Source organism: Trichechus manatus, unplaced genomic scaffold, assembly GCF_000243295.1.
Source record: "Trichechus manatus latirostris isolate Lorelei unplaced genomic scaffold, TriManLat1.0 scaffold00009, whole genome shotgun sequence".
In the NCBI taxonomy this organism is placed as follows: domain Eukaryota; kingdom Metazoa; phylum Chordata; class Mammalia; order Sirenia; family Trichechidae; genus Trichechus; species Trichechus manatus.
In genome coordinates, this window is record NW_004443945.1 from 12,454,776 (window position 1) to 12,480,394 (window position 25,619).

The 25,619-nt window shown below is 37.2% G+C and overlaps 1 protein-coding gene across 2 annotated transcripts in view; it reads right to left on the minus strand.

The window, feature by feature from the left end:
- Nucleotides 1-25,619, minus strand: part of ZFPM2 (zinc finger protein, FOG family member 2) — a 551,340-nt gene that overhangs the window by 169,544 nt on the left and 356,177 nt on the right. For both annotated transcript variants that reach the window (XM_004370701.1, XM_004370702.1), the window contains exon 5: nt 6,135-6,246. In XM_004370701.1, coding sequence (XP_004370758.1) covers nt 6,135-6,246 — 112 coding nt within the window. The remainder of the gene's footprint in view (nt 1-6,134; nt 6,247-25,619) is intronic.

Below are 25,619 nucleotides of genomic sequence, written 5' to 3' on the forward strand. Positions count from 1 at the left end.
AAGTGATTTGCCCAAGGTTACATGTGAAATATAGTTTGTTACAATGATATTGCACTTCACATATAAAGAAATCCTCTATGGTTAAGGTGGGAGTGACGGTTAGCTAATACTTTGTTCACTCTTTTGATTGAGAATGTTAATTCTTTCGATCTGGTGAACTAGAGGATATGGCTAATCTGAAATCACAACTCCATGAAAAACTAAATAACTTACTTTTCCCCCAATTTGAAGGGACCCATGTGCACCAAACCACACGGAAGATGCTAAAGGTTTAATTTTAATACTCAAAAACATGAAACTCAAAGTAACCTATTAATTTTTCATATCTGAAGAACTACCCTACACTTTGCAAACACAACCAAGTAAAGCATGCAAGGGTGTACGCAGAAAAGAAGTGGCTCTCCAATGCGCAACAGGCACTACTAGATTTGAGGAGCGGATGTTCCAGCATTTGCCCATCCCACCCTCAGAAGCAGAGATCCCTTTAACTTCAGCATGGTGCTTTTCAGTATTTTTCCATTGGAGATAAGCAAATTAGAATTATCTGGAGTCTGTTGAGAATAATGGCAAAAAACAGATGACCCAACAAGTCTGGTCCATCAATGTCTGGATGAGCTAATTACTTTCTGGAATGACAAGGGGGTAGTTGAGGCAGGGAAAAAGTACATCAGATTATAATATTAATGTCAAATACCATGCTTTTGTTACTGTGAGAAAACAAGATGATGGCAGCCTGTCAAATAGCACTAAGTGATAGAATATAATTTTATAATAATTATTTGATGGACACCCTGAAAATGAAAGCTTTATAGTCATATTTAATTTTGCCACTAACTCACACTTAATAATACTTGAAGAAGCAAATACATCTCTTAACTGGTAGCAGTTAAAAAGTAAGTGGCTTATCGGAAAATGCTATTAAAAATTCTCAAAGTCAAAGCATTTTTTTAAAAAATTGCTATAAATAATGCATTTATATTCTATTTGTAAATCGGTACTGATAAACTCTCAGATAGTAAGGTCCTGTACTAACAAATTTGGCATAGGATTCAAAAGTAGTTAGGTTCTTAGTTAGAAATCAAAAAGGAAAAATAATTGTAGCATCAGGAATTTATTTATTTTGCGTCTTGAGTGAGAGCTTCTCTGACATTAGGAAAAATGTGTAGCATCTGGGGGCAGGGATGTTAGCTGAACAACCAACTGTTCTTCTCTGTTCTGGCAGCAGCGCCTTGGATTCATTTGGGGAATAATTTCTCCTCCATCTCAATGTCTCACGTGGGGTTAATTCCACTCCTAGGCCCCAAGGATGATTGTGGGCTGGGTTGTTAGAGTCATAATAATTAACTGGTTACGGGATTGGTACATGCCCCAATCAAAACCCACAATAACTCTCTTTTCACTAGAGTTGCTGTGCTGGTAGAAAAAGTCTGGAGCCTGCCACCACCGGAGAAGAGCCTGCCGAGACTAACGTCCACACAAGAAAGAAGAGCCAAAAGATCAACAGAGCCTGGGGGAAGAGTTTGAGTCTTGGGACTGAGTTGCTCCTGATGTCCAGAATATCCCTGGACTCTGTTACATAAATCGACGATTCCTCCCACCCCCAACAAACATATACACACACTCACATTTTCATTTTTTACACAAGCTTATTTCAGTTGGACTTATCATGTGCAAACAAAAGAACCCAAACTAATAATGTACACATTATGAAAGCGTTTCATACATCATAGATATCAGCCAATATTGGTCAAATCTAAGTTGTCAAACCCTTCTACCTTCAAAACCATTTTGCTATGGGGAGGCTTCCCTTAGCTGCAGCCCATGGTCATAGAAGATGCCAGAGCCCATGGGGTCTTGGCTAGAATTCTTCCTGGGGTCATATTCTCTATGACCTGACTGATCCCTAGTAGAATCCCAGAATATTTAGGCGTTCACAAAACTTTGGATATGCTCTGGGTAGTGCAGTCCCCTCCCTCCAATGGCAATCTGAATACTAGTACAGAGCCCATTTAGGAGAGTAGAGTCGAGTCCACAGCAGTTTCCCAAACTGTGTTATCCTAGTTCCAAGAGATGCTGGAGGCAAGAGAAAAAAATATGTATAATATAGTCAAATGATCTAACTAGCCTTCTTTACCGCAGGGTACATTGATACCAGTACACATTGTGAGTTTTCAAAAGGGGCTACAATAGGCAATATTTGGTCTTTGGGGTCTCTCTTTAGTCTTACAGTTATGTGGAATACAATTCGGAAATGCTCACTATAATATATACTCTACATAATTTTTCACAAGCATAAAGACCAGAGTGATGTGAGAGGATTTACTCATTCTAAATTGTCACAAAGTATAAAGAGCACAGGCTTTAGAGTTGTCAAGAGCTGGATTTGAATTTCACCACTTCCTTAGCACTCCATGATGATGGACAATTATATTATCTCTCTAAGTTGCATGTGTAAAATGGGAAAAACAATGCCTATTTCATTGAGCTCTTCTAAAGCTTAATACAGAGAGAACATATTCTAGTAATAACTTAGACACTGAATTAGACAGATGTGAGTTTGAAACTCACCTCAACTAGTTATCAGTTTGTGACCCTGGCAAATTACTTAACCTACCTAAATCTCAACTTCACCTTTTATAAAATGGGGTAGCATAATAATTACATCATTAAAAAAAAAAAAATCCAAACCAGTTGCCATATTAAATGAGAATTAATTGAAATAAAGCACATACGATAGTTATTGCTGATTCTGGTATTCAAACTGCAGTTGTTGTTGTTAGATGCCTTTGAGTCAATTCTGACTCATGTCAACCCACATGTGCAGAGCAGAACTGCTCCATAGGGTTTTCCAGGCTGTGTCCTTTTGAAAGCAGCAAACCAGGCCTTACTTCCGAGGTAACTCTGGCTGGGTTTGAACTGCCAACCTTTTGGTTAGTAGTCCAGCACTTAACCATCTGTGCCACTCAGTGACTACCAAACTGAAATTCCAACTGTTATAAATTCCAACAATATAAAATTACCATTTTGTAATTTAAAATAAACAAAATATTACCATATATTTACATAAATAAGGGCACCTTCTGTATTTGTTTGCTGGCCCTGCCTTCCCCCGAGGTATTTCTGTAAGTACGCTATGCTAATTTGTTTTTACAGCAACATGTGAAAGAGGATTGGCAGTGGCAGGCACTTGTGAGGGTGCCTCTAAGGGGGGAGGGCGTGGCAGGCAAACAAATGTAGAAGGCACGCATTATTTATGCAAAAATATGGTAAATAACAGCAGTGTCATATGGTTCATCATCGTATTATGTGAAGTGCCTAGTACAGTGTCTGGCAAACATTCATTATTTGTTATCTGATGATCCACTTGATATCTATCTAGTGCTTTTTTGCATAGGAAATGTGCCAGACCAGGGATGGAAAGGTGATTAATAGATAGTCCTTGATCTCAAGAAATATAGTGTAGATGGGAAGGCAAGTAATAACTAACAGCTAACTTTTTACCTACTCTTTTCTTGGACACTAAACTGATAATCATAAAAGAAGGAGATTAATGCTATGAGAGAATAGTATACAATTTGGTACGGAGGCACCAAGGAGAGGATGCAAAGGGTGTTTAATAAACAGGGGCTATTATTATCAGTTTGGAAACCTTAGTGGCGCAGTGGTTAAGAGTTCGGCTGCTAACCAAAAGGTGGGCAGTTCAACCCCACCAGGTGCTCCTTGGAAACCCTATGGAGCAGTTCTACACTGTCCTATAGGGTCACTATGAGTAGGAATCGACTCAACAGCAACGGGTTTGGTTTTTTTTTATTATTATTATCGGTGTAGTAACCCTAGTGGCACAGAGGTTAAGTGCTCAACGGCTAACCGAAAGGTCAGCAGTTCGAACCTGCTGCCCACTCCATGGGAGAATGATGTGGTAGTCTACTTCTGTAAAGATTTACAGCCTTGGAAACCCTATGTGACAGTTCTGCTCTATCCTATAGGGTCGCTATGAGTCGGAATTCACTTGATGGCAATGGGTTTGTTTTTTTTTGGTGTTATTATTGGTATAGGAGCCCTGGTAGTGCAATGGTTAAGCGCTCAGCTGCTAATCAAAAAGTTGGTGGTTCTAACCACCCAGCAACTCAAAGGGAGAAAGACCTGGTGATCTGCTCCCATAAAGATTCAGCCTAGAAAATCCTGTGGGGAAGTTCTATTCAGTCACATCTGGTTGCTATAAGTCGAAATCAACTGGATGGCACCTAACAACAACATTATCAGCATACAGGCTAGCACATGGTTGGGCTCAATGTATCTTTTATGAGTTAATTAATTAGCTTCTATAATTGATCCCAAATTATTTATTGCCAGGAGAATTAAGGTCTAGCCAATCATAATGCAAACATATAAACACGTTCAAGTTAAAGTACTATACTAACCGTGGAATCACAGTTTTAAAATATTTTTTCTCTTATTACAACAATCATGTCTTAAAAGAATGCCCAGTTTAAAAGTACAGTGGACTTGGATCATGACAAAACCAAACCCGTTGCCGTCGAGTCGATTCTGACTCATAGTGATGCTATAAGACAGAGTAGAACTGCCCCTTGGGACTTCCAAGGAGTGGCTGGTGGATTCAAACTGCCGACCTTTCTCGGTTAGCAGCTGTATCTTAACTACTGCGCCACCAGGGCTCCTGGATCATGACAAGGGAATACCTATTCCTTTGGCTCCTCCACGTTTTATTGTCATAACGGAGATAAGATATCATGCAACAAAAATTTGTCCCCAGTCATTGGTCCTACATGCCAGGGCAATTTCTGTGTGACTTTGCATTCTGAGTGTGGTCATAGGTAAGCTGGTTCACTATGCTATTTCTTTCTACTTTGAGAGATCTCACTGATGTATCCTGGGAAAATCTCACTTCTAGTTAACAGCTCCCACCAGCATACCACAGGTATTTCAGGGCAGAAAATTAGTGGGTATGGGCACAGCAATTACAGAAGGAAAAGGAATATAATCAGATCCTGGTGTGCAGATTGTTTTTTTTAGCTTGCAAATTCCCTCTTTCCGGTGTTTCAACTTTCAAAGGCTTATGGCAGTTTAAAGGCAATACTCTTATAAGTGTACAAATTGTAATGATTATAAGAACAAGTTGTAATTGTTTCTAGCAAGTTTTTAAGAGTCTTTGATGTTATGATTAGTGTTTTATATGTTAATATATTGATAGGGGTGCTTATTTGCTTGTTCCCTTGTATGCTTTTATGGTTTCTAGGTTCGATGTACAAATAACTCTTTGATCTCAGTAGGTCTATTTGGTTAAAAAAGAAAGTTAAAAGAAATTAAACATGAGAAGCACAAGGTTTTGCAATATTTACGAAGAAGAGAGATTAGGGATTTCACTGTAAGAGCACAGTGCTAGCGTCCATAAATTGAACGTACAGAACAGTGTCCAAAAACCACACTACACACAAGATGGGTCCTGTGTTATGGGCCAGCCAGTCCCAGGATATGCCATCACGGAGCTAAGGCTCCTTTGTAGCCAGGGCATAGCCACATGACATGGTCTAGGTTGATGTCACACTGAGCAAATCAAAGGCAATGCTCTGCAAGGCGGCGGCTTCCTCGTTCTCATTTGCCTCCTGCCCTTCAGAAATCACCATGGGGAAGAATTCTCGGTCTTTGCGGTGGCTTCATTTTCAGCTATCCTCTCACCCTGCATGATTTTAAGGAACCAGCTGGAATGTAGTGCCTCCTGGAGCAGGCGCCTTGACACAAATTGCTAAATTTCAAAAGGAATTTACTTTTTGATAGAGAATGCCCAAGAGAGGAATCTGGGATTTCATCAAACCAGGACTATCGGTAAAACGATAGGGTTCTAGTCAGGCCACTCACATTCAGGGTTGGATAAATGTATACGGTGCTAAGAAATTAATAGTATGATGCTTTTTCTTACATACTGTAACAGAAAAAAAACAAAAAAACAAAAACCAGCAAGCCTTACTGAAAATACAGATTAGAGGGACTCATAGGAGAAAGAGGAAGAGAGAAGATCAAATTTTACTTTGTCCTTCCATTCCAGCTCATTTGATGTTTTGCAACACTCAGATTTCAATACTTCCAAAGAGAGAGGGGAATGATCTTCTGTTTACCTTTGCTGTACACAATGCAGTTGTTTTTGTTGTCTTCCACTCCTTGCCAAGTCACATCCAGCAGCCACTTGGGACCAGCAGTCAGCACCATTGGGACCTGAGCCCTTGTCTTCTGTAGAAAGAACGATAACAAACAGACGCCATTTGCTTTCGTTGATTAAAAACTTGAATAATAACTGTACTAATCATTTTGTTTTTACAAACAACTAAATCTCCCAAACCATAATCCAAGTCCTTATTCCCTTGTCTCATGATATCTTTGTAAGCGACAGAAGCTGTAAAGCTTTGCTGCTTTCACTAATCTGAACGGTAGAATTATTATCAAGGATTTTTTTTTCCTAAATGATACTGGATCAGATCTCCAAGATTAGACAGATCTCTTGTGGCTCTGAATTATAAAGAGAATGCAGATGACTTTCATTGCAAAGAGCAGAGTGTTTAGAAGTGAACTTTAGACACATTGTACTTTACTATCAACAGGATCTCACTATTTCCTGAAACAGACAGGAAAGAATTTAAAGAATCAGGATCCATTTCAAAGCTCTATCCTGAGCAACATTTATATTAGGGTAGGGACTTGCTCTGAATGAATAATGAAATCCAGCCCAGCCCCCTTTGCTAAGTGTGGATATGCAGTCTGACTGTAACTGAAATAATAATAATGCTAATGATGGTGATACACTGTCTCCAGAAAGACTATGAAAGAGGAATCGCGAATAAATTCATATGCAGAGCAAAGAAAGCATGACATCCCTTGCTCTGAGAAGCAAAGAAGCAGGGAGACAAGTGCTGATAGTCCTAACAAAATATTTCCAGTGTACATTTTAAATTGAAGTCTCCAGGGTTCATCATTTTAGGCTGTTTGGCACCCAAATTATTTGTGTTTAACCCTGTTGATAAATTTACATGGCAGGAAACAAACTGCAGAGGAAGTAAGTAAACCTTAGCAAAACTGCTTCCCAGTGAGTCAGTGAACTGGCATTCAGACTTTCATCATTCACCATGTTCTCTGTATCAAATATCATGCAACCACAACACAGAGTACAATACAAGGCTCTCAAGGTAATTTTTGAATTGAATTTTCACCGAGATATGATTCTGCCAAAGAGATCTCAGCCCATTTTGGGACTTTCCCACATGTTACGTGCTATCACAAATTTCCCAGACTGGCATTAACAAGTATTCACCTGAGGAGTTCCATGTAATCTGGTGATTTTGAATCTCTCAGGAATCTAAGAAACCCATTTCACCTGTCGCATGACAACAATGATAACCCATGGGACACCAATCCACTGTTAGCTGCAAAGCCATATTTAAAACTATGTATAAAAAGAATGCTGACCCATTACTTGCAGTATTGATAATATTATAAGAGATCATCCAAACACAAAACCAACTGCCTTCGAGTCAATGCTGACTCTTAATGACCCTATAGGACAAGGCAGAACAGCCCTCATAGGGTTTCTAAGAATGTAAATCTTTACAGAAGCAGACTGCCACATCTTTCTCCCACAGAGCGGCTGGTGGGTTCCAACTGCACCAGCGGTACATTTAACAGCCAAGTACTTTAACCACTACACCACCAGGGCTCCTTATAGAAGATAGTAACTACCGTAAAATATACTATTTAATGAAAAAATCAACCATGATGAATAAATTTTAAAAAAGAAGTCTGAAAAAATACTTAAGTTATTACAAGAGTTACTCAATAAGATAAACTATAAGAAATAGTAACATATTAATTTTTATAGTCATACTTTGATGCATTTTAAAGTCTTGATTTTTCAACTATGTATCTTAATAACTGGCAAGTATAACCATGAAAAATAGCCATCTTAAAGCCCTATAAAAAAAGAAATAATTTTATGATAATTTTTTAAACAATCTAGGCAAAAATGGTCACTTTTTCTAATCACATTACTTAACCAAAATGAAGGCCAATGTAAACATGGCATTAGACTCAAGTGTTCATCAAATTTTTTTTCCTAAGCCGCTGCTCAAGTTGTCCCTATGGTTGTCAGTCTGACAAACCATTTTTATTTCCATTTTCCAAATAGAATTGGAAGACAAACTCCTTCAATCTGAACTGATAATGACACATGTCCATTTAAATATTAGACCTGAATGATGCATATTTCAGTTTCTTTTACTACCAGAGCAACAGTTAAGCTCATAGATCAGTGTCCAAAGGTCTACAAGTAGCCAGAAGAGTAAGTCACAGAAGGGAGTCTACCATTTCAATAAATCCATGTATGGCATACTTAGTAGTATTATTTATAACATCCATTCTCTTCTGATTTTAAATAACAGATGTTTACAACAGGTACCTGGCCCCCATTTGTACTGGATTCTCTTATGGGAAAGATGTGTGTTTGTAAATTACTTAACCTACATACTTCATACTTCTTAAAGCCATGTGAATCTTTACAAAATAAATCAGTTATTATAGTTTTTCAGAGATAATATGAGAAATAGACATTGATCACTTAAATTCTATTAAGCATATGGAAATCTTATAGTACAAAGCATATCGATTGATTTGCCGGTACTATAATCTTTTTATTTATATGAAACAAACATACCCAGTCCTGTGCTTGGTGCTAGGAGTATGAAGAAGAGTAGGTCTTTCTGGTGAAGGATAGAGATACATAAAAAATAAATTCAATATACTGTGAAAAGTACCATGGTAGGAAGTGCCAAGGCATGTGTATATTGTTTCGGGATCATAAATGTAAAGAGAGAAACTCCTGTCCTGTGGAATACGGGGTGATATCATAGGGGAGGCAATATTCGGGTAGGATCTTAAAGGATAAATGAGAAGGATGTGCAGTTGCTGGTAATAGTGTGGGCAAACGATCGAGCAATAAATTAACAGTGGTGTGTACAGGAAATAGCGAGTAGTTTTACGAATTTTTGGTTTAGGTTTTTATAAAGTCCTTAGAACTATACCTGGTATGTTGGAAGCCTGAGGTAAGTATTAGTGATCATCATCATCATCATCATTATCACTATTGATAAGTGGAAGGGAGGGACACAATGGCATACTTGTCTGGAAGGGGAGGTTAGAAACATATCTTGAAGGACGTTTTCATTATCAGTCACACACTTGTTCTTAATCATATCAGCAGAGGGTGGGCAGTAAAGATTTTTAAGGGCATCACTACTTATTCTGATTGTGCTGGCATTTTGTTAGACACTCCCTTACTTATTTAGCTCTCATATAAAATTATACCTAAGGAAATTGCAGCACGAAGATTAAATAATGCCCTGTAGGAAATCGCTTAGAGAAGGCAGAGCTTAATAGTCAAATTGAGCTGTTTCCAAACACTAGCATACCTAGGTTGACCAACCATCCAGGTTTGCTAGGAATGAGGAAGAGGAACTTTCAGTGCTTAAAGCCAGAAAGTCCTGGGCAAATCAAATTGAGTTGTTCACTTCACCCCACTGCTACTAATGCTAAAATTATATTAACAGTTCACATTTATTGAGCACTTGCTAAATGTTGAGTATTAAAATCAGTACTTTACATGAATTATCTTTTTTGATTTGTACAATTCCAGGAGTTAGTACGAACATTTCCTCCATTTTGTACATAAGCAAATTAAGCCTGCTAAGAGTTGATTCTGCAGTGTAAATAAAAGTAGTTGATTCACGTCTGTATATAATGGTAAATTAGGCATTATATCTTTAAAGACTTTGGTGAACATTGATTATGCCTGGACACAGGTAAAATCTGACACGTTAAGGAACTGAATTGAAGGGAAAACAATTTCTTTCACTCCAAATAAATAAGGCTAAAGCAAAAATAAATAAATAAAAGTAGCAAAGCATTGCTGAAAGCTATACCCAAGCTGTAAAGTAAATAATAAGTAGATATAAAATCTCAAGGGACCAGTTATTACAGTTTTGAGGAGGTAAGTCAATTTCTTTCTGAAAAAGTGAACTTTTGTAGAGATTGACTGCCTTCAAAGAAGATTACCAAGTGTGAGAAGGAGGGCGTTAGCCAGGATTATATGAAATCTACACTCCAGCAAAATCCATGAATAGAAAATAACAATAATATTCACATTGATCACTTGGTTGTTCACTTTCCCATATCTCTAACATAGAAAGACTCATAGAATTCTAGCATGTTAAGAGCTGGAAACAACTTCAAAGTTCAGCAAGTTTAATACCTAATTTTATAAATGAGGAAAGTAAGGCCAAGATCTCTGTCTAGCATCCCCCAAATGGTACGATTGTCATAACATATTGGGGAAAAAGATCATAATATAAAAGGTGTGGAAGCCAGAATAACTGTCCCCCAAAGATGTCCACACTCTAGTCCCAAGACTCTGTGTATAGGTTACTTTACTTGGCAAAGGGATTTTACAGATGCGATTAAGGTTAAGGATCTTAGGTGGGAAGATTATCCTAGATTATCCAGGTGGGCTGAATGTAATCACATGAGTCCTTTACAAGTGGAAGAGAAAGGAAGACGAGTAGATCAGAGATTCCACAATGCAAGGGCCCCATCTACTTTTGACCTGCTTTGAAGATAAAGAACTGTGCCCATGAACCAAGGAATGTGGTGGCACCCAGAAACTGTGAATGGCCCTCAGTTTACAGGCAACAAGAAAATGGGGACCTCAATTCTACAGATCTCAAGGAATTGAATTCTGCCAACAGCCCAAAGAAAACAGATTCTCCTATAGAGCCTCCAGAAAGGAATGCAGCCTGTCGACAACTTGATTTTAGTCCACTTCCAACTTCTAATGTGCAAAACTGTAAGATAATAAATTTTTGTTCTTTTAAGACACTAAATTTGTGGTAATTTCCTTTGGCAACAGAAACTAAATCAAGAGAGATTCAGATATACAGGTCAAAAAAAAAAAAAGACAAGTTCCTTCTCAAATATGTTCTAAAGAGTGAAGCAAATTCTCTTTAGTTGGAATAACACCAACTAAATTGTCATTCCACAGTCATTAGGTATATGCAATGTTATTGCTTTAAAGTACTAGCAAACATACAGTGGTGACTGTAGTAATTCCTGATTCTATAACTGGGTATTTAATAGATTTCTTGACTCATTATTGACCTTACAGGTGAAGTGTAAGAGAAAGGACTGTATGTTCTTGAAGTCAGATGATCCAGGTCTGAATCTCAATACATGCTACTGGCAGGCTCTGTGACTGTGAAAAACCACTTAAACTTTCTGTAAAATGAAGATAATGATTTCTTTCTCTAAGGGTTGTTGTATAAAACACCTAGCATAGTGCTTTGTACACACAGATTGACATCAAACATTTGTTAAATAGCTACATGAACAAATGAACTAAAAATGTACAATAGGCATCTATTGAATCCCTACTATTTCTCAGGCACTGGTAACATTTGTAATGACTAGCACAAAAGTCAGGACAAAAACTCTTTATTATCCAAATTATCCAATTTAAAGTTTGGCTGCTAATCAAAAGGTCAGCAGTTTGAATCCACCAGCCACTCCTTGGAAACCCTATGGAGCAGTTCTACGCTGTCCTATAGGGCCCCTGTCATGGATTGAATTGTGTCCCCCCAAAAAATGTGTCAACTTGGTTAGGCCACAATTCCCAGTATTACACGGTTGTCCTCCACTTTGTGATTGATGTAATTTTCCTATGTGTCGTAAATCTTAATCTCTGCCTGTGGTTAATGAGGCAGGATTGGGTTGAAAAGGATTAGGGTGGGATGTAACACCCTTTCTAAGATCACATCCCTGATCCAATGTGAAGGGAGTTTCTCTAAGGTGTGGCCTGCATCACCTTCTATCTTACAAGAAAAAAAGGAGATAGAAGCAAGTAGAGAGTGGGGGACCTCATACCACCAAGAAAGCAGCACCCACCGGGAGCAGAGCACATCCTTTGGACCCGGGGTCCCTGTGCCTGGGAGGCTCCTCAACCAGAGAAAGATTGATGACAAGGAGCTTCCTTCAGAGCCAACAGAGAAAGAAAGTCTTCCCCTGGAGCTGATGCCTTGAATTTGGACTTGTAGCCTACTAGACTGAGAGAGAATAAATTTCTCTTTGTTAAACCCATCCAATTATGGCATTTCTGTTACAGCAGCACTAGATAACTAAGACAATCTCTATGACTAGGAATCGACTTGATAGCAAGGGGTTTGGTTTATCTTGTTGTTGTTGTTAGTTATTAGGACTATTGTTAAATTATTCCAAATCTCCTCTTCCCAGGTCTCTTTTAAAGTTTAGCATGGCCATATGATTTGACTTGATCAATGAAACTAAACAAGAAATTGCTTGGCTTGTGTCACTTCCATTTAGAAGATTTCAGAACCAGTGGAAAATTTGCCATCATGTCTTGAATTTGCCACGGTGACTGTGGGAACAGGTGAAAAGGTGGAACCTCTGGTGACCACAATGATCATTTAGCACGAGAAAGAAATAAGATGCTGTTGAGACATTAGGGTTGCTGGCAACCTCGGAAAAACCTATCTTATCCTTACTTATACAAAGGTTTTCCTCATTTTTTTCTATATTGAAATAATCCATGGGTATTTTCTCAGGTTAAAGTTGGCACTTTAGGCAGTTCCTTTCAGTAATAAATCAATTCAAGGTAATAACAGAAGCCCTGAATTTCACTTAAACTGGAATGTTTTAAAAAGAAAAAGAAATATTGAACACTTTTGAGGCTCCAAATTGTAAGTTAAAAGTTCTGCAATCCTGGACACTGTTTCAACCCAGAGTTTCACATTTAGACAGCCTACAACTAGACAAACTTGACAAGGAGAAAATGGGTCAAAAGTGTCATTTCTTAGGAACAATTAGAATCATCTAATGTGGATAAAAGAGGTCAAACTAACATCCACTTCTCACTAACCTTCGGAGTTACTGGACCGACCAAAGAGGTAGCCTTCAATAAATGTTTATACTCAAGCCAAAAGGTTAATGGAGATAAAAGTAGACAGTCCAAAGGTAAAGCATAGAGGAGAATTCCAACCCAACAAACTTGTGACGTAATGCTGTCTAGGGGTTCCAAAGTTTTGCTGGAAATATCTGTTGAAGATTTCCAAAATGAGGATTAGGAAGAAATAGAAGTCTTAAGAAAGTCTGACCCATGATTTTTAAAAGAATTGGAAGTATCATTTGACAGAAAAGATGGCCTCCATTGGCTTTATTTTGGGAAATATAACAAAACCTCATTACAGAATCTCAAACCAAATGCCATGAGACACAGTTTGATGCTGACGAAAATGCTCTTGGTGTGTTGCTTCAGTAACTGAGTAACATGTGAAAAGAGTTGACGACTGTTCAGCAAAATCCTAGTCTTTTAACAATTCATACTTTTTCTATTCACTCAAATATAAAAACTTATTCTTTAATAGACACAGAAATTTTTCAGAATTACTGTAGACAGTAAATGTCCAGTAGACGCTGACTCATGGCAGCCCCATGTGTGTCAGAGTAAAACTGTGCTCTATAGGGTTTCAATGACTGATTTTTCAAAAGTAGATTGCCAGGCCTTTCTTCTGAGGTGCCTATGAGGGGACTTGAACCTTCACCACTTTGGTTAGCAGTCAAATGCATTAACCATATGTACTACCCAAGGACTCTACTGTAGATACAGGTTTATACAATTAGAACCAGAAAAACAAACGTATCTCTACCTCTACCATCTCCATACCCCTACACGTCTGTCAGTTTGTTAAACTATGGGGGCCTACATGTTTCTGTGATGCTGGAAGCTATGCCACTGGTATTAAAATACCAGCAAGGTCCCACAGCAGACAGGTTTCAGCTGAGCTTACAGACTAAGAAAAACTAGGAAGAAGGACCCGGCAGTCTACTTCTGGAAACAATTAGTCAGTGGAAACCTTATCAATAGCAGTGGAACACTGTCTGATATAGTGCCAGAAGATGAGTCCCTCAGGTTGGAAAAGATGACTGGGGAAGAGCTGCCTCCTCAAAGTAGAGTCAACCTTAATAATGTGGATGGAGTCAAGCTTTCAGGACCTTCATCTGCTGATGTGGTATGACTCAAAATGAGAAGAAAAGGCTGCAAACATCCATTAACAATAGGGACATGGAATGTACTAAGTATGACTCTAGGAAAATTGGAAATCGTCAAAAACGAAACGGAACGCATAAACATCGATATCCTAGGCATTAGTGACCTGAAATGGACTGCTATTCACCATTTTGAATTGGACAATCATATGGTCTACTATTCTGGGAAAGACAACTTGAAGAAGAATGGCGTTGCATTCACTGTCAAAAAGATCATTTCAAGATCTATCCTGAAGTACAATGCTGTCAGTGATAGGATAATATCCATATGCCTACAAGGAAGACCAGTTAATACGATTATTATCCAAATTTACGCACCAACCACTAAGGCCAAAGATTAAGAAACTGAAGATTTTTACCAACTTCTGCAGTCTGAAATTGGTAGAACATGAAATCAGGATGTGTTGATAATTACTGATGATTGGAATGTGAAAGTTGGAAACAAAGGAGATGGTTTGGTAGTTGGAAAATATGGCCTTGGTGATAGAAACGATGCTGGAGATTGCATGATAGAATTTTGCAAGACCGACGACTTCTTCACTGCAAATATCTTTTATCAACAACATAAATGGCCACTATAAACATGGACCTCACCAGATGGAACACATAGGAATCAAATCGACTACATCTGTGGAAAGAGACAATGGAAAAAAGCTCAATATCATCAGTTAGAACAAGGCCAGGGACTGACTGCGGAACAGACCATCAATTGCTCTATCCAAGTTCAAGTTGAAGCTGAAGAAAATTAGAACAATTCCAAGAGAGCCAAAGAATGACCTTGATGATATCCCACCTGAATTTAGAGACCATCTCAAGAAAAGATTTGATGCACAGAAGACCAATAACCGCAGAGCAGATGAGTTGTGGAATGACATCAAGGACATCATACATGAAGAAAGCAACAGGTCATTTAAAAAACAGGAAAGAAAGAAAAGACCAAAATAGATATCAGAAGAGACTCAGAAACTTGCTCTTGAATGTCGAGTAGCTAAAGCAAACAGAAGAAATGACGAAGCAAAAGAACTGAACAGAAGATTTCAAAGGGCGGCTCAAGAAGACAAAGTAAAGTATTATAATGACATGTGCAAAGACCTGGAGATAGAAAACCAAAAGAAAAGAATACACTCGGCATTTCTCAAGCTGAAAGAACTGAAGAAAAAATTCAAGTTGCAATATTGAAGGATTCTACAAGGAAAATACTAAATGACACAGGAAGCATCAAAAGAAGACGGACGGAATATACAAACTCACTATACCGAAAAGAACTGGTCTCTGTTCAACCATTTCAGGAGGTAGCATATGATCAGGAACCAATGGTACTGAAGAAAGAGGACCAAGCTGCATTGAAGGCACTGGCAACAAACAAGCCTCCAGGAATTGACAGAATACCAGTTGAAAGATGTTTCAACAAACGGATGCATGCTGAAAGTGCTCACTCATCTATGCCAAGAAACTTGGAAGGCAGCTACCTGGCCAACCAACTGGAGGAGATCCATATTTATGCCTATTCCAAAGAAAAGTGATCCAACCAAATGTGGAAATTATCAAACAATATCATTAATATCACACACAAGTAAAATTTTGCTGAAGATCAGTCAAAAGCGGCTGTTGCAGTACATCGACAGAGAACTGCCAGAAATTCAAGCCAGATTCAGAAGAGGATATGGAATAAGGAATATCATTGCTGATGTCAGATGGATCCTGGCTGAAAGCAGAGAATACCAAAAAGACGTTTACCTGTGTTTTATTGACTATGCAAAGGCATTTGACTGTGTGGATCATAACGAATTATGGATACCATTGCAAAGAAAGGGAATTCCAGAACACTTCATTGTGCTCATGAGGAACTTGTACATAGATCGAGAGGCAGTCACTCAAACAGAACAAGGGGATACTGTGTTGTTTAAAGTCAAGAAAGGTGTGTGTCAGGGTTGTATCCTTTCACCATACTTGTTCAAATCTGTATGTTGAGCAAATAATCCAAGAAGCTGGACTATATGAAGAAAAACAGGGCATCAGGATTAGAGGAAGGCTCATTAACAACTTGTGTTATGCAGATGACACAACCTTGCTTGCTGAAAGTGAAGAGGACTTGAAGCACTTACTGAAGATCAAAGACCACAGCCTTCAGTATGGATTACACCTCAATATAAAGAAAACAAAATCTTCACTACTGGACCAATAAACAACATCGTGATAAATGAAGAAAAGATTGACATTGTCAAGGATTTCATTTTACTTGGATCCACAATCAACGCCCCTGGAAGCAGCAGTCAAGAAATTAAAAGATGCATTGCATTGGGCAAATCTGCTGCAAAAGCTCTCTTTAACGTGTTAAAAGGCAAAGATGTCACCTTGAAGGCTAAGGTGCGCCTGACCCAAGTCATGGTGTTTTCAACAGCCTCATATGCATGCGAAAGCTAGACAATGAATAAGGAAGACTGAAGAAGAATTGATTTCTTTGAATTATGGTGTTGGAGAAAAATACTGAATATACCACGGACTGCCAAAAGAATGAACAAATCTGTCTTGGAAGAAGTACAGCTACAATGCTCCTTAGAAGCAAGTATAGTGAGACTACATCTCACATACTTTGGACATGTTATCAGGAGGGGTCAGTCCCTGTAGAAGGACATCATGCTTGGTAAAGTAGAGGGTCAGCGTAAAAGAGAAAGACCCTCAGTGAGATGGATTAATACAGTGGCTGCAACAATGAGCTCAATCATAACAACTATTGTGAGGATGGCTCAGGACTGGGCAGTGCTTCATTCTGTTGTACACAGGGTCACTGTGAATTGGGACCGACTTGATGACAACTAAGAACAACCATCTCTATCTCTGTAACTCTCTATTTCTCTATATACATATTCATATTCCCCAGTTCTTGAGAATTAGATGCCACCCCCTCAACTGAACTTTTCTCTACATCTAAATAAAAAGAAAATGGTATTGTATGTAATGTAACCATGTACCTCCACAGAAAGCATCTTACACAGAAGATTCAGTTAATGTATCTAAGCTGTTCTCCATACTGGAATGCAATTCAAATTCAACCTGACTGTCATAAAAAGATTGTATTACTCTCCCTCTAACTGTGTGAAGTCTCTAGTGAGAGTGAACTTGAATTTAAAACTCCCCTTTACCAACCTCCTATTTCCCAACGATGTAAAATGTTGGATTACCTAGAGTGGGGGAAAATGTCAGGTAATTCAAGGTCTTATCCAATTGTGCATTCAGTGATTCTGAGCATGGCATATAGTCTAAGCATTATTATTTTGACTGGAAATATAAAACTTTTAGTATGATGATTTCCACCCAATAAAACCTTTAACAATTATACAGGAAAGTGCAAATTTTTTAGCTTGATATTAATGACGTGAAGATTTTTATTTTCTTTCAGAAAATAGATTATCACTTTAAACCACATAATGGAGTCACTCTACTCCATGTCATCCTATAGGGTCAATATTCGTGTGATGATATAAAAACAGGTTCTCAGAGATAACACACAATATTCTCCATGACTAATTGATGGCAGGTATTCAAATTTGACTAGATACATCAGGCCATTAAAATCATGTGCTTCCAGTTAAAAAGATAATAAAACAGCCACTGAACTGCATGGGGATATCCCCTAATCGAGAAATGCAGTCTTCTTTTTTATTTAAGGTCTCTAAGAACAAAGTGCGTGAGTGCGTGTGTGTGTCTGTGTTGTAGAAACCAATTTAAACAAGGAACTTAGAAAATACTCAAACACATACAAAGGAAAACCATCATATTATCATATACACAGGTATTTTTTTGGAAACAGCAAGTCTCAAATTAGTAAAACTTTATCAGTGTCTCTTGCTTGAAAAGGAGCCCTGGTGGCTCAGTAGTTAAGAACTCAGCCGCTAACTAAAACATAGGCAGTTCGAATCTATCAGTTGCTCCTTGGAAACCCTATGGGGCAGTTCTACTCTGTCCTATAGGGTCGCTATGAGTCGGAATCAACTTGACAGCAATGGGTTTTATTGCTTGAAATAAAAAGTGATGTGCTGCACGTATTTTCAAACTCAAACTCAAAGAAATGAATACACTTAAACTAGAAAATATGCGCAAAGACCAACTGGTAAAGACACTAGTAATTTTCTATAATAAGAACCACTAGACACAGCATAGATTTGTGAATGGAAAACTCAGGAAGATTTCATCAGAATAGTGTTTTTTCCTTGGGCATAGTTCTACAAAATTCTTTAAGCAGAGCATGGGAGTGAAATTCCAGAGAACTTCTGCTAACAAACGTCTTCAAGTTTACTGTGGTATGTGGGATCTCAAACCTGATAAGAAACTTTCCAAAAACAAAAGGAGTGTGAAATAAAATTATAGAATTCTTGGCTATTCTCTCCATACTCCTTAAGCTAAAGACAGTTTTATCGCTATGAACCCAAAATTTAAATAATTATCTCTGACATATATTTGCTTTTATTTCTCAAAATCGTTGAAACACAGTATCTTAACATGAGTCATTGCTTAAATATAGTAATTTTAGTATAAGAAATAATGATCTTATTAGAAGAGGGAACACAAATAGCTCCATACATAGAGGTTATTAAAAACAGTCTCTTTACCACCAAATAAAAATAATCATTTCATGACATATAGAAAAATAATAAAACTATTATTCAAGATTACTCATGATAAAGATACAGTTATTTCATTTTTCAAATGGGAACAATCTCTAAATGAATAATAAACATCTAAGTTATCCAGATACGTATTACACTTTCCCTTTCAGAAAACAATATACTCATTTCTCTTTCTATTTTGCCAACTTTACTCCCACAGTCTCATCTGTTCTCCACTTACGTTTGGCTCCAAGGTGGAACTACTCCCTCCAAGCTAGCAACCATTAATTTCAACCTGTTATTTTAAACGGCTCTGAAAGTCACAGTGTTTAAGGAGTGTTGTTTTGCTCCTGGCAGAATTTCTGGGCTTGCACCTAGTGCAATGTGCAAAAGAGTGTCAGCACTGAAACCCTGAGAAGGGAAAAGTAAATTGCTCTTGAGTGACCCTCCTTACATTAGGCTGTCACATAAACTTGGGCAGGGCTCCGGATCTAGAGCCATGGTACCAGCTACATGACCTTAGGCCACTCACTTAACCTCTCAGGGTCTCATCTTCCCCCTCTGTAAGATGATCTCATTTGTCTTTACTGCTTCATAATAATATCATAACACTTTCTACTAAAGAATTTTAGTCAAGTTTAGCCTCAAATCCTGCATGTGGAGAGGCAGATATGCATGAAAATTCAACACAGTGAGCTTGTACTTCCTTAAGGAAATGCTACTATTTCTATTGGTGAAGTAGTAAATAAATAAAGCCATTCCAGTAGAGATTATATTGGTATTTTATCCCTCACAAGAATGGGGTGGGGCCAAAATAAAAATGTTAGCTTGAAGAACATAGAAAGTGTATAAAAGATCTGTATTCACATTCTACTATCAACGTCCTATTTATTTAAAATAAAAATACAGTGCCATTTTCATTCAGCAGTGTCTTTTGAAAATTACCCCAAAGGCGTTCTGTGGAAGAGAGGAGTTTTATTCTGCACAAAGCCATCCTCAGGTGCTAAAATACATCCCTCCCTCATGAATTAATCTACTGCAATATATAATGACTCTTCTGGCCACCTTTCAGAGGGCCGCCTTCTTATTATTTTTTAGCCAGTCTTAACTTCAGCTAAAGAAGAAAGAGGATATCCTGATATTAATAATATAGTGACTTTTAAAATCAAATATAAAGATTTTTTTCTTTTAATTATATGTTGTTTTTGTGATTTGTGTTCTTATGTCCCTCTATAAACATAAATATTAAGAACTCACCTATATTTTGAACTGAAAATATACCAATTTTGATTTTTGAAATTGATTGGAAGAGTCGATGGCAAAGCTAGGAGTATAGGAATTTGAAGGCTATTCCCTCCAAAAATAAAAAAAAAAAAAAGATGAAACTGATAAACTATATACTAAGGGCTGTGATAAATACAGGACCTCTTGGGAAGGCAGATTTTATACAGGACAAATTATTGAAACTCAGGTGCAAAACATTAAAGCTTGGAAGACTAGCTGGTGGAGTGTGAAAGATGCTAGACTGTAGTTGAACTAAGAATATCTGATGCGTGAGATATTTTAATACTAAAAATTGCAAACACTTAAGTATCTAAAGTAAGACTCTGACCATGAGGTGGTTTTTAATATTTTTACCCAATGTACATATGCGAAAGGACTATATACTAACTGTGCATTTTCAGAGAGTAAAAGCCAAGGGTCCAACTCATTGGGAGTTGGCCCTCCAGGACTCAGTCTAACTTGCTTTCCATGCGGGAATACAATGAGAACAGGACCCCAGCCAATGAAACAGATTCACCTTCACAGGCTACCCACAGAAGCGTCTTTTGTTCATCATATCTGTTGGCCTGGGGCAACTAAAGAAGCATGCTATGAAGTCAGAGACAAATGAGAGCTGAATATTAATACTGGATAAATTTCCAAAATCTTATTTTTTATTGTGACTCATTTTTTGTGGGATGCTCTTTACAGGAGGCAATGTTTCTGTACTCTTGGTCAACCTGAACTTTGAAATTAAAATATTCAGCTTCTTAATCAGCTATTTTTTGGAGAATATTCTCAGTAATAAGCGTAAAATTAAATTTCAGAAACGGCTTTCCCTATTCTCTATCATATTCTTTACAAAAAAATAGAACTATGAATGAAAGCATAAATGTGTACTTTGGAAAGGATATTGAAATAATGTTAACAAAACAAACTAAAATCTCTATTAAAACTTGATGGTTGGGTGAAAATATCATTGGTTTAAACTCTACATTTTGTTGCATGTGAATTTTATTAAGTCTGAAACAAGTTGGTTTATATTGTTCAGATGTGGACCTTGTTATGAAAATAATAATATGACCTTATGTATAAAATAATTCCAATTAGTAATAGCTGGTCAGCATTACTTTACAATTTCTCTGTTATTGTTTCTATTTTGAGAGTCTTATTTAGTGTTTTCTGCTTTAAAAATACTATTATTGTACACCTTTATAGATGTTAGGTCTATTCATTATTCATTCAATAGACATTTATGTGATAGCTGCTACATAGAAAACTATAATAAAGAGGTAAAAGATGAGTTCCATATCCTCTATAAGTTTACAATGCATTGATAACGATAATATCTAAATGACATACACAAACTATTTCAATCAATATTAATAATCAAGCTCATTATATTTTAAGTATATGACTGATACATTTGAAAATCTCAGTGCATATTTGATGGTCCATGACTAAATGAGTAAGAAAAACCGAAGAGGAACTGACGTCTTTGAATTGTGGTGTTGGCGAAGAATATTGAATATGCTATGGACTGCCAAAAGAACGAACAAATCTGTCTTGGAAGAAGTACAACAAGAATGCTCCTTAGAAGCAAGGATGGCAACACTACGTCTTATATACCTTGGACAGGCTGTCAGGAGGGATCAGTCCTTGGAGAAGGACATCATGCTTGGTAATGTACGGGGTCAGAGAAAAAGAGAAAGACCCTCAACGAGACGGATTGACACAGTGGCTGCAACAATGGGCTCAAGCATAACAACAACTGTGAGCATGGTGCAGGACCAGGCGATGTTTCATTCTGTGGTGCACAGGGTTGCTATGTGTCAGAACTGACTTGACAGCACCTAACAACAACAACATGACTAAATGACAATGCAGCAATAGATGAAGAGTACCTAACAGACTCATTTTTAGGGCTAGAAGGGATCTTAACAAAAATTTAGGCCAACACCTTGATTTCAGCCCAGTGAAACCCTTTTTGAACTTTTGACCACCAGAACTGTAAGATAATAACCTTGTGTTGTTTTAAGCAAAAAAAAAAAAAAAAAATACTTCTGCCATAGAGTTATTTTTAAGGATTAAATGAGTTAATATATGTAAAGTGCTTAAAGCAGTACCGGGCATGTGATCATATAGAAGTCTTTGGCTTATGTTTCCAATACTCCTAAAGAAATATGTTTCCACTGAAGTGCAGAAAAACAAGAATTTTGGCTTGCTAGAAAAGTGACCCATTTCCCTAATATATGATTTATAACACTTTATTGAGCATTAATTAGGTGCCAGAATTCTAGGAACTACATTATTTTTAAACCGGAATCTCACAATTCTATGTTATGCCCATTTTACATGGGTAAAAACTGAGCCTCTAAAAAAATTAAACAATTTGTCCAAATTCACATTGTTAGAAACTTCCTACCATAAACTGCCTCCTATTTTTCTCTTAGTGAGCAAATCTATAAGAAACTGATTTTTTTTCAGAGTACTCAAGCAATAAGAATCTTTTAAGAATAGTATTAAATATCAATCCTTCATGTCCATAAAAACTAGCTTAAATAATCTTGCATGAGTCAGTGGTTAACAGTTTTGGTTTTACATTATACATGATTCCTAGCTGCAAGCTGTATAAACTAATTGCATGGTGCCTCATTAATAATCTTCAGGGTTTTTCTGAGATGTAACATTTATAGCTTTTGTAAGGTGAATTATTTCTCACATTGCAAAATTTTGGAGCATGTAAATCCAATTAAGATACTAAATATCATTATCAAGAATCAAGTAGGAATAAGAGGAAGAGAACTGGACATAGTCTAGTTAATGATATAATATTATTGAAAAACAATTCATATACTTTTAATATTCTTATTTTTATGAGTGTAACAATATCCTTGTACCCACTGCCGTTGAGTTGATTCTGACTCACAGAGAGGCCTATAGCTTACATAGCTTACAGTGGATGAAAAATAGCCTTATATAAATGTTTCCAATTATAAGCAGAATTCATGATGAGACCCAAGATCTCTTTAGGCTAAAATTTGTTCAATTCAGCACTGATTGTACAAGAACAAATGAAGAACAGGATCCTCTTGGTGCTTAACTGGTCAACAGAGTTGGGTGGGGGCCACAGTACTTTGTGGTGAGAAACAAGTACCTCAGCCTAGGTTTAATTAGTATGTTTCTCAGCTCTGACTGATGTTGCTCTTGGGTAGACTGGACCATAAACACAAACAGAGCAGCTTCACTGGCCAGCAGAGGTCCAAGGTCAAACTGGGAAGTCAAAAAGAAGCCTTGGTAAGAAAATATTAGATGGAAATAGTGCAGGGGTTGAAAAAAAGGATATTTCTTTGGATTTAATGGGTCTGAAACCAGAGTTCAATTACAATTCAAATATCATTTGTAGTATACTTACAATGTGTTTCCATACCGTGCTGAGCATGATGAAGAAAAGAAGGAGAAAACACAGTTCATACACTTGTGAACTTATGAGAGAGGCAATTAACACTGCTAAAAGCTTGAGCTCTGGAGCTAGTCTGGCTGGGTTTACATCCAATCCAAGTTTTGCTACTCATCTATGGTGTGATCTTGGGCAAATGGCTCCACTACTCTGTGCATCAGTTTCCTTATCTGTAAAAATGGGAATAATAATACCTCATGGGGCTGTACTAAGAAGTAAAGTAATACTTATAAATCACTTACAGTAATGTCTGACAAACAGTAAGTGCTCATTTATAATAATTATTACCTGTATTGATTTGGGGAAATTGAGTAAAACTTAAGAAATAGTTAAATTACTGTGAAAAGTCCTGAGCCTAATTTACTCTATACAGACATCAACAGAATAAACAATATAGCATAGATATAAATGTGTAAGATATTTTACTATTTTGACCAATCTTTTTACTTTTTATTTACTTAACTGTTTGGCCAGTGAGGAGACAACCTCCATGCTGCTAGTAGCTATTAAAATATTTTAATGGCAGCTCAATGCTAGTTGAATGAAATCTTACCCTGTATGATGCAAAGCTCTTATTGGTTACAGAATAATTTATTCTGTTAAGTTACTTTAAATTGTCTAGCTATAGTTTTTACTAGTACCTTTGAAATATAAAAACTTGTCTGCAGGACATTTGGTAAATAGTTTGAAATGGCTCTGAATACTGAATTCCCAATTATGTCATTCTCCTCTCTAGTAAAAAATAAAGAACATGCACATATTTCTTACACCATATGCTAGAACAAGGCCTTAAATTGAAAAAACTATAATCGTAAATACTTATTTATTTTGTATATGTAGTCTCATTTGTGAACTATAACAAAATCAAATCAAACCAAAACCAAAGCAAAATCCCTCATGATTACAATGGACTTTGCCTTAGCAGCTCCTATTATATGCTAGTTGCATATATTTTCAAAGACATTGGTCTCAGAATTCAGAAAACTTAGGTTTGGGTCCAATTTTGTCACTGAATGGCTGGATTAAAATACAAAAACTAAACCCATTGCCGTCGAGTCGATCCCAACTCCTAGAGACCTTACAGGTCAGAGTAGAACTGCACCACATTGTTTCCAAGGAGCGACTGGTGGATTTGAACTGCTGACCTTTTGGTTAGCTGCCCAGCTCTTAACCACTGTGCCACCAGGGCTCAAAATACACCACTTCCCTGAGTCAATCTTCTTATTTGTAAAACAAAAAACTAGGATTCCATTACTTTAAGGGCACCTTCTGGCTCTATAACTTCATGTCCTCTAAATATAAGAGACTTATGAAACTTAGACTTGTCTAGTGTTTCTCAGTCTTTTTAAATTCATGGTCTCCTTTAATATTTGGGAATGTAAATAAACACAGTGGCTATAAATATATTAAAGCAATGGAGCAAACTGCCCCCTCCCCATGCCGTAGGGATGAAGACACAGTCCTGTCCACAAATACACTTTCATGCACACTCATTGGTGAAACTTCTCCCCCATTACATTTGAGAACCACAAAACAATCTTACCAATTCACATTGAAGCGGGCTTTCCCTGATTCACCTCTGCAGAATGGAAATACTAACTTACAAATTCAAACAAAGTTTGTTCTGCTCCTTGACATATGCAGAGCAACATGCCTTTATCCATATCTTCTGAGACGGTGCACCCCGAGAAAAAGCAACAGTTTGAGCATATACTTCCATGTTGTGCTACGACTTATTAACCCAAGTTCTAGTTTCTAATAACCAAGACTATAAGAGATTTTATTTTTTTATGGTACTAAATGAGACTTGTTACTATTATTCACAGTGCTGTAGAACAGTAGCGAACCTTTTCTACCAGAGCCATCCATGAATACTTTATGATTGCTATCAACAAGGACACAACATGTAAGATACACAGACCAACCTCCTTTTTTGGCCAAAATTCACACTATTCTACAATGTATGGAAGAAAGTTTGGTAGCTTTGAACTACAGCTGTTCCAGCTACCACCAAAGTAAACTCAGTGATAAGCCCAGTTGATAGTAAAACCTCAAGTATGAGAAATGAGTCTCTTTATTTATTACATATAATGCTAAATTTGGATTATAAATAAACT